We start from the raw sequence: 14,454 nt of genomic DNA, 5'->3' as shown, positions 1-14,454 counted from the left end.
ACTATTTCTCAAGATCTTATAATAGTGGTCTTATACAATATTTGTCCTTTTGCCTCTGACTAATTTCACTCAGCATAATGCCTTCCAGGTTCCTCCATGTCATGAAATGTTTCACCGATTCGTCACTGTTCCTTATCGATGCGTAGTATTCCATTGTGTGAATATACCACAATTTATTTAACCATTCATCCATTGATGGACACCTTGGTTGCTTCCAGCTTTTTGCTATTGTAAACAGAGCTGCAATAAACATGGGTGTGCATATATCTGTTTGTGTGAAGGCTCTTGTATCTCTAGGGTATATTCTGAGGAGTGGGATTTCTGGCTTGTATGGTAGTTCTATTTCTAACTTTTTAAGAAAACACCAGATAGATTTCCAAAGTGGTTGTACCATTTTACATTCCCACCAGCAGTGTATAAGAGTTCCAATCTCTCCGCAGCCTCTCCAACATTTATTATTTTTTGTTTTTTGGATTCATGCCAGCCTTGCTGGAGTGAGATGGAATCTCATCGTAGTTTTAATTTGCATTTCTCTAATGGCTAATGATCGAGAGCATTTTCTCATGTATCTGTTAGCTGCCTAAATATCTTCTTTAGTGAAGTGCATGTTCATATCCTTTGCCCACTTCTTGATTGGGTTGTTTGTCTCTTTGTGGTTGAATTTTAACAAAATCCTATAAATTTTAGAGATCAGGCGCTGGTCTGAGATGTCATAGCTGCAAATTCTTTCCCAGTCAGTAGGTGGTCTTTTTACTCTTTTGGTGAAGTCTTTAGATGAGCATAGGTGTTTGATTTTTAGGAGCTCCCAGTTATCCGGTTTCTCTTTGTCATTTTTGGTAACATTTTGTATTCTGTTTATGCCTTGTATTAGGGCTCCTAACGTAGTCCCTATTTTTTCTTCCATGATCTTTATCATTTTAGTCTTTATGTTTAGGTCTTTGGAGTTAGTTTTTGTGCATGGTGTGAGGTATGGGTCCTGTTTCATTTTTTTGCAAATGGATATCCAGTTATGCCAGCATCATTTGTTAAAAAGACTATCTTTTCCCCAATTAACTGACACTGGGCCTCTGTCAAATATCAGCTGCTCATATATGGATGGATTTATATCTGGGTTCTCAATTCTGTTCCATTGGTCTATGTGCCTGTTGTTGTACCAGTACCAGGCTGTTTTGACTACTGTGGCTGTATAATAGGTTCTAAAATCAGGTAGAGTGAGGCCTCCCACTTTCTTCTTCTTTTTCAGTAATGCTTTGCTTATCCAAGGCTTCTTTCCCTTCCATATGAAGTTGGTGATTTGTTTCTCCATCACATTAAAAGATGTCATTGGAATTTGGATCAGAATTGCATTGTATGTATAGATGGCTTTTGGTAGAATAGACATTTTTACTATGTTAAGTCTTCCTATCCATGAGCAAGGTATGTTTTTCCACTTAAGTAGGTCCTTTTTAGTATCTTGTAGTAGTACTTTGTATAGGTCTTTTACATCTTTGGTAAGATTTATTCCTAAGTATTTTATCTTCTTGGGGGCTACTGTGGATGGTATTGATTTGGTGATTTCCTCTTCGATGTTCTTTTTGTTGATGTAGAGGAATCGAACTGATTTTTGTATGTTTATCTTATAACCTGAGACTCTGCCAAACTCTTCTATTAGTTTCAGTAGTTTTCTGGAGGATTCCTTAGGGTTTTCTGTGTATAAGATCATGTCATCTGCAAATAGAGATAATTTTACTTCCTCCTTGTCAATCCGGATGCCCTTTATTTCTTTGTCTAGCCTAATTGCTCTGGCTAGGACCTCCAACACAATGTTGAATAAGAGCGGTGATAAAGGGCATCCTTGTCTGGTTCCCGTTCTCAAGGGAAATGCTTTCAGGCTCTCTCCATTTAGAGTGATGTTGGCTGTTGGCTCTGTATAGATGCCCTTTATTATGTTGAGGAATTTTCCTTCAATACCTATTTTGCTGAGAGTTTTTATCATGAATGGGTATTGGACTTTGTCAAATGCCTTTTCAGCATCAATTGATAGGATCATGTGGTTTTTGTCTTTTGTTTTATTTATGTGGTGGATTACATTAATGGTTTTTCTAATATTAAACCAGCCTTGCATACCTGGTATAAATCCCACTTGGTCGTGGTGGATTACTTTTTTGATATGTTGTTGAATTCTATTGGCTAGAATTTTGTTGAGGATTTTTGCATCTATGTTCATGAGGGATATCGGTCTGTAATTTTCTTTTTTTGTGATGTCTTTACCTGGTTTTGGTATCAGGGATATGGTGCCTTCATAGAATGCGTTAGGCAGTATTCCGCCATTTTCTATGCTTTGAAATACCTTTAGTAGTAGTGGTGTTAACTCTTCTCTGAAAGTTTGGTAGAACTCTGCAGTAAAGCCATCTGGGCCAGGGCTTTTTTTTGTTGGGAGTTTTTTGATTACAATTTCAATCTCTTTTTTTGCTATGGGTCTATTTAGTTGTTCTACTTCTGATTGTGTTAGTTTAGGTAGGTAGTGTTTTTCCAAGAATTCATCCATTTCTTCCAGGTTTGCAAATTTTTTAGAGTACAATTTCTCGTAATAATCTAATATGATTCTTTTAATTTCAGTTGGGTCTGTTGTGATGTGGCCCATCTCGTTTCTTCTTCGGGTTATTTGTTTCCTTTCCTGTATTTCTTTAGTCAGTCTGGCCAATGGTTTATCAATTTTGTTAATTTTTTCAAAGAACCAGGTTTTGGATTTGTTAATTCTTTCAATTGTTTTTCTGTTCTGTAATTCATTTAGTTCAGCTCTAATTTTTATTATTTGTTTTCTTCTGGTGCCTGATGGATTCTTTTGTTGCTCACTTTTTATTTGTTCAAGTTGTTGGGACAGTTCTCTGATTTTGGCTCTTTGTTCTTTATGTATGTGTGCATTTATCGATATAAATTGACCTCTGAGCACTGCTTTTGCTGTGTCCCAGAGGTTTTGATAGGAAGTGTTTTCATTCTCGTTGCATTCTATGAATTTCCTTATTCCTTCCTTAATGTCTTCTACAACCCAGTCTTTTTTGAGCAGGGTATTGTTCAGTGTCCAAGTATTTGATTTCTTTTCCCTAATTTTTTCTGTTATTGATTTCCACTTTTATGGCCTTGTGGTCTGAGAAGATGCTTTTGTAATATTTCAGTGTTTTGGATTCTGCAAAGGTTTGTTTTATGACCTAATATGTGGTCTATTCTAGAGAATGTTCCATGTGCGCTAGAAAAAAAAGTATACTTTGCAGCAGTTGGGTGGAGAGTTCTGTATAAGTCAATGAGGTCAAGTTGGTTGACTGTAGTTGTTAGGTCTTCCGTGTCTCTATTGAGCTTCTTACTGGAAGTCCTATCCTTCTCCGAAAGTGGTGTGTTGAAGTCTCCTACTATAATTGTGGAGGTGTCTATCACTTTTCAATTCTGTTAAAATTTGATTTATGTATCTTGCAGCCCTGTCATTGGGTGCATAAATATTTAATATGGTTATATCTTCCTGATCAATTGTCCCTTTTATCATTATGTAGTGTCCTTTATCCTTTATGGTGGATTTAAGTTTAAAGTCTATTTTGTCAGAAATTAATAATATTGCTACTCCTGCTCTTTTTTGCTTATTGTTTGCTTGATATATTTTTTTCCATCCTTTGAGTTTTAGTTTGTTTGTGTCTCTAAGTCTAAGGTGTGTCTTTTGTAGGCAGCATATAGACGGATTGTGACTCTCTGTCTCTTTATTGGTGCGTTTAGTCCATTTACATTCAGTGTAATTATAGATAAGTATGTGCTTAGTGTTGTCATTTCGATGCCTTTTTATGTGTGTTGTTGACAATTACATTTTTCCCTTTACTTTTTTGTGCTGAGATGTTTTTCTTTGTAAATTGTGTGTTCCTCATTTTCATAGTATTCGACTTTATGTTTGCTGAGTCGTTATGTTTTTCTTGGTTTTTGTTTTGAGTTATGGAGTTGTTATATCTCTTTGTGGTTACCTTAATATTTACCCCTATTTTTCTAAGTAAAAACCTAACTTGTATTGTCTTATATCGCCTTGTATCCCTCTCCATATGGCAGTTCTATGCCATTTGTATTTAGTCCCTCTTTTTGATTACTGTTTTGAGCTTTTTTTTTTAATTAATCTTAATTTGTTTGTTTTTGTGATTTCCCTATTTGAGTTGATATCAGGATGCTCTGTTCTGTGACCTTGTGTTGTCCTGGTATCTGATATTATTGGTTTTCTGACCAAACAATTTCCTTTATTATTTCTTGTAGCTTTGGTTTGGTTTTTGCAAATTCTCTAAGCTTGTGTAAATGTCTTAATTTCCCCTTCATATTTCAGAGAGAGTTTTGCTGGATATATGATCCTTGGCTAGCGTTTTTTCTCCTTCAGTGCTGTATATATGTCATCCCATTGCCTTCTTGCCTGCATGGTTTCTGCTGAGTAGTCTGAACTTATTCTTATTGATTCTCCTTTGCAGGAGACCTTTCTTTTCTCCCTGGGTGCTTTTAAAATTTTCTCTTTATCTTTGGTTTTGGCAAGTTTGATGAAAATATGTCTTGGTGATTTTCTTTTTGGATCAATCTTAAATGGGGTTCAATGAGCATCTTGGATAGATATCCTTTCATCTTTCATGATGTCAGGGAAGTTTTCTGCCAACAGATCTTCAACTATTCTCTCTGTGTTTTCTGTTGTCCCTCCCTATTCTGGGACTCCAATGACATGCAAGTTATTCTTCTTGATCGAGTCCCACATGATTCTTAGGGTTTCTTCATTTTTTTTAATTCTTTTATGTGATTTTTTTTCAGCTATGTTGGTGTTAATTCCCTGGTCTTCCAGATCTCCCACTCTGCATTCTAATTGCTCGAGTCTGCTCCTCTGACTTCCTATTGTGTTGTCTAATTCTGTAATTTTATTGTTAATCTTTTGATTTCTGAATGCTTTCTCTCTATGGATTCTTGCAACTTATTAATTTTTCCACTATGTTCTTGAATAATCTTTTTGATTTCTTCAACTGCTTTATCAGTGTGTTCCTTGGCTTTTTCTGTAGATTGCCTTATTTCTTTTCTGAGGTCATCCCTGTTGTCTTGAAGCATTCTGTAAATTAGTTTTTTATATTCTGTATCTGGCAATTCCAGGATCGTATCTTCATTTGGGAAAGATTTTGATTCTTTTTTTTGGGGAGTTGTAGAAGCAATCATGGTCTGCTTCTTTATGTGGTTTGATATCGACTGCTGTCTCCAAGCCTTCACTAAGATATTGTAGTGATTTATTGTGTATTTGCTCGCTGAGTCTTATCTTATTTTGTTTTCTTTCAATGTACATAGATGGGCTACTAGATTGAGCTGTCTTGATTGTTGTAGCCCTTGACTCACTTATGTCCTATTACCTGCTGGTTTGGGCTGTTACCAGATATATAAGCCTGAGTCCATTCACTATTCTTGAGTAGAATCTGATTTTGGGTCCACCTAGAGAAGTAGTGGTGATAGTTATGTGCACCAGACCTTAGGCCCCCAATGCAAGAACCTCTACAGATTGGTAGGTGTCACCCTCCTTAGACCCCTAAGGCAGGAGGCTAGGTGGTCTGGGGGGAGCTTCAGCCCTCAGTTCCCTGTTGTGGGTCAGTGAGGGCTCTGTTGAATTCGCAGAGATATCAGACCTGGGAAACTTGTCTTTCCAGTAAATCTGCTAAAACAATTGCAGTCAGATCCCTATCAGAAATGCCTTTGCATTATAATAGCCACCTTGTTCCCTGTAGGGATGAAAGCCGGAGACTATGGATCACATATGCTTGGCTGGAGCTGGTTCTGTGTTTTTAGTCCGATTAGGGAAGGATTTTTGGTCCCTGGGTTTTTTGTGGTTGCTTCTCTCAGGCCAGAGGAATGCGTTAGGAAAAGACCAAAAAAAAAAAAAAAAGGAAAAGGAAAACCGCTGAGCAGTTCTCCCTCTGGCTCAGGAAATTCCAATGTTAATGAAGCCACCTGGGAAGGGGAGGGGAGGGTTCAGATAAACAGGAGAGAGTAGCACCTCAGAATATAGACAAAGTTACTTATCTTGCTTGGGATGACTCTTTTATCTGAGATTCCCGAAGGGCACATCGACTATGTGCGCTGGGTGGGTAGAGATTGTCCCTGATCGTCAGGCCCACGTCCTGTGCTTGCACCGTCTCAGAAGCTGCGGTTAGTTCCTCCACCGCCAGTCCAAAGCCCAGTGCCAAGGTTTCCCGGCTGGGACGCTGCACTCCCGACTCCAAAACCAGTCGCTGCCTTCCGATGACTTCTCCTCCTGTCAGCCGTGTCGCTGTGCTGCCTGAGTGCACTGGCTGGGCTTCCCCCGAGGTCAGTTCAGGGGGCTAGGGCTGTGCCCCGTTTTTACGCTGTCTCAGGATGCCGTGCTCAGCTCCCCTATGCCCAGTCCAAAGCCCGGCGCCAAGGTTTCCTGACTGGGACGCTGGCTCCAGGCTCCGAAAACAGTCGCTGCTCCCCCTTGGTTGTTAATTCTCTGTCTCTGTCACTCAGGTCAACTCTTTAGATCTGTGTTTGATGGTCAGGGTTCGTAGATTGTCATGTATGTGATCGATTCACTTGTTTTTCTGAGTCTTTGTTGCAAGAGGGATCCGAGGTTGCGTCTACCTAGTCAGCCATCTTGGCCCCCCTCTCCTGATTCTGGTCTAATTTTTATTATTGGCTTTCTTCTGGTGCCCGAGGGTTTCTTTAGTTGCTCTCTTTCTGTTTGATCAAGTTGTAGGGATAATTCTTTGATTTTGGCCCTTTCTTCTTTTTGGATATGTACCTTCATTGATATAAATTGGCTCCTGAGCACCGCTTTTGCTGTGTTCTCTGAGCACTGGTTTAGCTGTGTCCCAAAGATTCTGATAGGAAGTGTTTTCATTCTCATTGGGTTCTATGAATTTCTTTATTCCATCCTGAATGTCCTTTATAACGCAGTCATTTTTGAGCAGGATATCGTTTAGTTTCCAAGTGTTTGATTTCTTTTCCCTGCTTTTTCTATTATTGATTTCTACTTTTATGGCCTTACAGTCAGAGAAGATGCTTATAATATTTTGATGTTTTGGATTCTGCTAAGGCTTGCTTTATAACCTAATATGGTGTCTGTTCTAGAGACTGTTCCATGTGTGCTAGAAAAGAAAGTATACTTTGCTGCAGTGGGATGGGGTGTTCTGTGTATGTCTATAAGGTCAAGTTGGTCAATTGTGTCATTTAGTTCTTCTGTGCTTTTACTGAACTTCTTTCTGGATGTTCTGTCCTTCACTGAAAGTGGTGTGTTGAAGTCTCCTAATATAATTGTGGAGCTGTCTATCTTACTTTTCAATGTTGTTAGAGTTTTTTTTATGGATCTTGCTGCCCTGTCATTAGGAGCATAAATATTTAATTTGGTTGTCTCCTCCTGGTATGTTGTCCCTTTAATCATTATATAGTGTCCTTTCTTATCCTTTGTGGTGGATTTAACTTTAAAGTCTATTTTGTCAGAAATTAATATTGCCACTTCTGCTCTTTTTTGGTTGTTTTTTGTGTCTGTTTTAGGCAGCCTATGGATGGTTCGTGTTTTTTTAATCCATTCTGCCACTCTAGGTCTCGTTATTGGTCCATTTAGTCCCTTTACATTCAGCACAATTATGGATAGGTATGAGTTTAGTGTTGTCATTTTGTCTTTTTTGTGTCATTGACAGTTTCTTTTTCCCACTTAATTTTTTTTTGTGCTAAGTAGTTTATCTTTATAATTGTCTTTTAATTTTTCTCGTTTTTGTTGATTTTTTTCTGCTGAGTCTTTATTTTTTTCTTGTATTTTATTTTGTTGAGTAGGATTGTTATCCTCTTTTGTGGTTCTCCTAATATTTACCCTTATTTTTTTAAGTTTGAACCTAACGTTTATTTCTTTATTTCTCCTTGACTTCCTCTCCATATGTAAGATCTATGACTATATTTCTCAGTCCCTCTTTATGTTTTAATGTTGTCTTCTTTTACATATTGACATCGCTGTTTCCCTGTTTTGAGCGTTTTTTAATCTTGATTTATTTTTGTGATTTCCCTGTCTGAGTTGACATCTGGGTGCTCTTCCTGTGTTCTATTCTTGGGTTGATATCTGATATTATTGATTTTCTAACCAGAGAACTCCCTTTAGTATTTCTTGTAGTTTTGGTTTGGTTTTTTATGAATTCCCTAAATTTCTGTTCATCTGGAAATGTCCTAGTTTGATTGTAATATGTCTTGGTTACTTTCTTTTGAGATCTACCTTATGTGGAGTTCGGTGAGCATCTTGGATAGATATCTTCTCATCTTTCACGACATCGGGGAAGTTTTCTGCCAACAAACCTTCAGCAGTTCTCTGTTTTCTTTTATCCCTCTGTGTTCTGGTACTCCAGTCACTCGTAGGTTATTTCTCTCGATTGAGTCTCACATGATTCTTAGGGTTTCTTTCTTTTTTAAAATTATTTTATCTCATTTGTCTTCAAATGTATTGGTACCAAGTGTTTTATCTTCTGTGTCACTAATTCTGCCTTCCACTTCCTCAATTCTGCTCCTCTGACTTTCTATTGAGTTATCTAATTGTGTAATTTTATTGTTAATGTTCTGAATTTCGATTGCCGTCTCTCTGTGGTTTCATGTAGCTCATTAAATTTTTCATTATGTTCTTAAATAACCTTTTTAATTTATTCAACTGCTTCATCTGTGTCCTTGGCTTGTTCTGCCTTTTGCCTGATCTCGTTCCTGTTTCCTTTAAGAGTTCTGTATATTTATCTTTTGTCATCTATATGTGGTACTTATGGGATACACCTTCGTCTGGAGGATTCCTTGATTCTTTGTTTTGAGAGCTTTGTTGAAGTGATCATGGTCTGCTTCTTTATGTTATTTGATATTGACCATTTTCTCCGAGCCGTCTGTAAGTTATTGTGTTAGTTTTTGTTTGCTTACTTTATCCTAGCTTCTTGTTTTGTTTTGATATGCTCAAGTAGGTTGCTTGAGTGAGTTACCTTGGTTATTTTCACCTTTGAAGCTCTAACGTCCTGTTCTAAGATGGGTAGAGCTGTTTCTAGGTATGAGCCTAGGAGTCCATTCACTTTTCTTGTATGGATTCAGCTTATGTATCCAGGTAGTTGGTCATCAAGTGTGTGGTACAGGCTCTTTCCTACAGTCTTAGCAGGTCAGGGGTGATTGGTGTAGGTACAGGTATCTGGTTGCAGCAGGGGGTCATTCTCTGAACAAGGTAGGGGGCTTACAACCATCCCCTGAGTGTCTGCGAGGAAAGCACATCCCTGTTTCCTAGACCACACGAGTGGGTGGGTTCTGCAGGCGGACCACGGGAACCCAGTGCTTATGGTAAGATACTGCTTATCTCTGGACCCCTTTCACGGGTGGCTAGGTAATGTGGTTGGAGCCACCAGTCCGTAGTCCCTTGATGTGGGTAGGTGAGGACCCCATTTAATAGGTAAAGTGGAGTGAAACATCAAAAACCCACCTCTTCGCCGCATAGCTGAAACAGTTGCAGTCTGTCAACAATGGCCTATTCTCCTGAAATGGGCCCACACAGGTCCTTGCAGTGGTGAAAGGTCTTCAATGTCCACAGACTGTTTGTGCCTGGACAGGAGTCGCTTTTGTCCTGAGCTCCCCAGCTTAATGGAGCTGGCAGATTATATATTCCTCCAGTTGTGAATTTATTCATTCTCCGAGGCTGGGAGAATGGCTCAGGGTGCGCAGCAGGTCCTATCTGAGTCCCAGGGAAATCAACAGCCACTGAAGCTGGCTTGTGGGCTGGGGGCATGGTAAAATAAATGCAGGTACTTTGCTTTTGCCAAGAGTGCTATTCTTCTCTGGTTCCGGAGGTGTGAGTAGGCTGTGCGGCTCACTGTCTTTTCTGAGGAAACCACGTCTGGAATGCTACCACCAGCCCCACCTCGGTCGCTCCAGGGGATCATGCCTGAGTGTTCCCAGTGATTCAAGTCCGGCAACTCTTTGCTGCTTCTGAACTGTCTCTCCCTCCCCCTGCTGGTTAGTCCATTTTCTAACTTTTCCTTTATGTTCAGGGCTCCCAGCTTGTGATATATATAATCATTTCACTTGTTCTTTCAGATCTTTGTTGTAAGAGGGCTCACCAGAAGCATCTGATTACTCTGCCATCTTGACCTCGCCTTCAGAAGCTCATTCTTGTTGACTCTCCTTTTTAGGTGACTTTTCATTTATCCCTGAAAAAGCTCATTCTTGTTGACTCTCCTTTTTAGGTGACTTTTCATTTATCCCTGAAAAAGCTCATTCTTGTTGACTCTCCTTTTTAGGTGACTTTTCATTTATCCCTAGCTATTTTTTATTTTTACGCTCTTAAAGTTCTCTTTATCTTTGGTTTTGGCAAGTTTGATTATATTTCTTTGTGACTTTCTTTTGGGATCTATCTTGTGCAGGGTTCGATGAGCATCTTGAATAGATATCTTCTCGTCTTTTGCGATATCAGCAGGTTTTCTGCCAATAAATCTTTAACAATTCTCTCTGTATTTTTGTTATCCCTGCCTGTTCTGGTGCTCCAATGTCTTGTAGATTGTTTCTCTTGATACAGTTGCAAATGATTCTTCATTTTTTAAAAAATTCTTTTATCTGATTTTTCTTTGACTGTATTGTTATTTTTTATTATATTGTTGCCAATTGTTTTATCCTCAGTCTCACTAATTCTGACTTCCATTTCCTCACTTCTGCTTCTCTTTCTATTGAGTTGTGTAATTTTGAAGTTTTATCGTTAATCTTCTGAATTTCTATTCACTGTCTCTCTGTGGATTCTTGCAGCTTTTTAAATTTGTCATTATGCTCTTGAATAATCTCCTTAATTTCCTGCACTCCTTTATCTGTGGTGGAATTTTTAGTACATTGTCAGATAGCAGCGGTGAAAGCAGTCATTTTCCTCGTTTTAAGGAGAAGCATCAGTTGTTTCCTATCGGTACGATGTTATCTCAGGGTATTTGTAGATTTATTGAGATAATCATGTGGTTTTTTAAAATATTGATATGGTATATTACATTTAGTTGATTTTGGGATGTTAAATCAACCTTAGATTCCTGGGAGAAATCCCACTGATTCATGGCGTATAGTCCTTTTGTACGTTGCTAAATTCTGTTTGCTGGTGTTTTGTTGGAGATTTTTGCATCTATGTTCATAAGAGATCTTAGTCTGTAGTTTTCTTGTAATGGCTTTGTCTGTTTTTGGTATCAGAGTAATAGAGACCTCATAAAATAAGTTGTCAACTGTTCCTGCTTCCTTTTTTTTTTGAGAATTCATAAATTGGTATTAATTCTTCTTTAAATGTTTGATAAAATTCCCCTGTGAAACTCCATGGGCATGGAATTTTTGTTGTGGGTAGTTTTTTGATTGCTAATTAAATCTCATTATTTGTTATAGATATATTCAGATTTCCTATTTCTTCTTAGATCATTTTCAGTCGTTTGTGTCTTCCTACAAATTTGTCCATTTTATCTAAATGATGTAACGTATTGATATAAAATTAAGTGTTAAATGTTTTAATGTATATTATTTTATTCAATCTTCATGACGAGCTTATGAAGGAGTACTGTTATAATCTCCATTTTGTAGATGAAAAAACTGAGGCATAGAGAGTTAACTTGCCCAAGGTCCCCTAGCTTATAAGCGAAGGAGCTAGTATTTGAATCCAGATAGTCTAGTTCCAGAATGTATGCTCTTGATCACAACTAGACTGTCTGAAGACCACCTCCAAAAGTTTTCACCAGGAAGAACCTGGGATCTAGACCTTTTGAGTCACTTTTTCAGACTAGTGATTTTAATCCACTTTCTTATTCTGATTTCTAGTCTTCCAGTGATTTTATCACACTGCTACTCTAGTTGGACATGAAATCTTACTCAAAAAAAGGCTTGTGTGTTACATTTCTAAACAAATTTATGTTTTGGTTGTTCTATTACCTCCATTGAGAAAGAGCCTCCTAAATAGCACCTTTGTACCTCGAGAATGAAGGGAATGTGGTTAGATACCCTCAACGTTAATTGTCAGACCATCTCTTAAATAATTGCAAGTCATGAGCCTTCAAACAATATTAATTTCAACCAGCATTTTACCTCTGCCTGGTGCTGATAGACAAAGACAAATAAATGCAGCTAGTGGGAGAGACTGATACATAAGATAACTCATACAATGTAATAAGTGTTGTATGAGTTATATTCTTATATATACCAATATATACAGTTTATATACACGCATGTATATAGACATATACAAAAATGTATATATGTGTATTTGTATATATATGTATATGTGCATTTGTATGTAAATGAAGGTAATAAAACATGAGAAAACATACATGAATTTCAGAAGAAAATTTTCAGAAAAGTGTAGGGACCTAGATCATAGAACCTATACAGTGTGCTATTTACTTGATTCCCATGGCACCTATTGATTTTTACACTCTAATCTGTCTCTTGAACTTGAAGCCATTTCCCCTTCCATACGTTAGTAAATATAGCAACAAGATGTCTCTTATGAGCATATTTCCAATGTGATAGTAGGTGAGAATTCTGGGAATTACATTCTTCTTACCCAGGCATTTTCTTCTTTATAGGTATAAGCTGAAACCATTACGAGTCATAGCCTCTACCACCTTGGTATCAAACATTATGGAGAAACTATTCATTCTGGAGATATCTACCATCTCCAAAACACTCACTACTGAGAGGGCATCTCTTTCCAAAAAGTCATTAGTTTTAAAAGAGGATCCCACTACTGAGGAGGCAACCCTTATCAAGAGGCCATTATCTTTAAAAAAGTACACGAATCTGGGGAACATGTCCCTCTTGAAAAAATCATTATCCTTGCGTGAGGAGACTGACAATGAAGATGAGTTTATTATAGTGCCAGTGACTTTAAGGAAGAAGCATAGAACTGAAGAGGCAGCCATCACCAAGAGGACATTATCCTTAAAGAAGAAGATATGCACACATCAGGGGAAGCAGTCTTTCTGGGAGGAGTTATTGGCCTTGCATGAGAAGATCAACATTGAAGAGAATTCCTTCTTTATGAAGCCAGTGAACTTTAGGAAGAAGCCTAAAACTGAGGCAGCAACCCCCACCAGAAAGCTGTTATCTTTAAAAAAGAAGAAGCTTACCACTGAGGGGAAGATGTCCTGCTTGAAAAAGCCACTAGTATTGCAGAAGATCACCTGTGAAGAGAAGTCACTCTTTAAGGAGCCATTGTCCTTTAAGAAAAAACCTGCCACTGAGGAGGAGTTCCTCTCTCAGGATTCTTCTACATTACAAGGGAAGCACACCACTCAGGGGGACATGTCCATCCTGAAGAAGTCCTTGCCCTTACAAAAGACTCCCATTGAGGAGCAGTCACTTTTTAGGGAGCCTTTGGCTTTTAAGAAGAAATGTACCATTGAGGCAGCAACCCTCACCATGAAACCATCATCTTTAAAGATGTGCACTACTCAGGGGAAGATGTCCCGCTTGAAGAAGCCACTAATACTGCAGAAGACCATATCTGAAGAAAAGTCAGTCATTGAGGAGCCATTGTTCTTTAAGAAAAAGCCTACCATTGAGGAGTCCTTTTTCCAGCAGCCATCTGCATTGCAAGAGAAGCAGACCACTCAGGGGGAAGTGTTCATCTTGAAGAAGCCATGGGCATCCCAGGAGAATGTTAACAGTGAAAATTCCTTTGTTATGGAGCCAGTTTCCTTTAAGAAGAAGCATACCACCAAGGAGGCACCCCCCACCAAGAAGCTGTTGTCATTAAAAAAGAAAAAGTGCACCACTCAGGGGAAGATAGCCATCTGGCAAGAATTTTTGGACGTGCAGGGCATGTTTGTCAAAGAAAAGGATTCCTTCTTAATAGAGCCAATGTCATGTAGGAAGAATCCCACAACTGAGGAGGCAACCATCACCAAGACACCATTATCTTTAATGAAGAAGCAAATCACTCAGGGGAAGATGTTGTTAAAGAAGCCACTAATGTTGCAGAAGACTGCCTCTGAAGAGGAGTCACTCTTTAAGAAGCCATTGTTCTTTAAGAAGAAGCCTACACCTGAGGAGGAGTCCCTCTTCCAGGATCCATCTGCATTGCAAGAGAAGCACACCTTTCTGGAGGAGGTATCACTCTCAAAGAAACAATTAGTCTTGCAGGAGAAAACCACCAGTGAAGAGGAATCATATAGTAAGGAACCATTGGCCTTGAAGGAGAAGCCAACCACTGAGGAGGACTTCTTCTTTCAGGAGCCATTTCCATTACATGAGAAACTTGGCAACAAAAATGAGTCCCTCTTCCAGAAGGTTTTGTTTTTGCAGGATAAGACTGATATCAAAGAGGGGTCCTTCAAGAAACTGTTGGCTTTGCAAGAGATCACCTCTGAAGAGGAGTTCCTAATTAAGGAACCATTAGCTTTGAAGGAAAAGTCCACCATGGTAGAGGAATTTCCTTTCCAGAAACCATTATCATTGCAGAAG

The 14,454-nt window shown here is 38.5% G+C and overlaps 1 protein-coding gene across 1 annotated transcript in view; it reads left to right on the top strand.

Moving 5' to 3' along the window:
• CCNB3 (cyclin B3) overlaps positions 1–14,454 on the top strand; it is a 104,522-nt gene that overhangs the window by 20,686 nt on the left and 69,382 nt on the right. The window contains exon 4 of the mRNA XM_049871857.1: positions 12,576–14,349. Coding sequence (XP_049727814.1) covers positions 12,576–14,349 — 1,774 coding nt within the window. The remainder of the gene's footprint in view (positions 1–12,575; positions 14,350–14,454) is intronic.

The sequence above is a fragment of the Elephas maximus genome, chromosome X (assembly GCF_024166365.1).
Source record: "Elephas maximus indicus isolate mEleMax1 chromosome X, mEleMax1 primary haplotype, whole genome shotgun sequence".
Taxonomy (NCBI): Eukaryota; Metazoa; Chordata; class Mammalia; order Proboscidea; family Elephantidae; genus Elephas; species Elephas maximus.
This window is presented reverse-complemented; position numbering and strand designations above follow the sequence as displayed.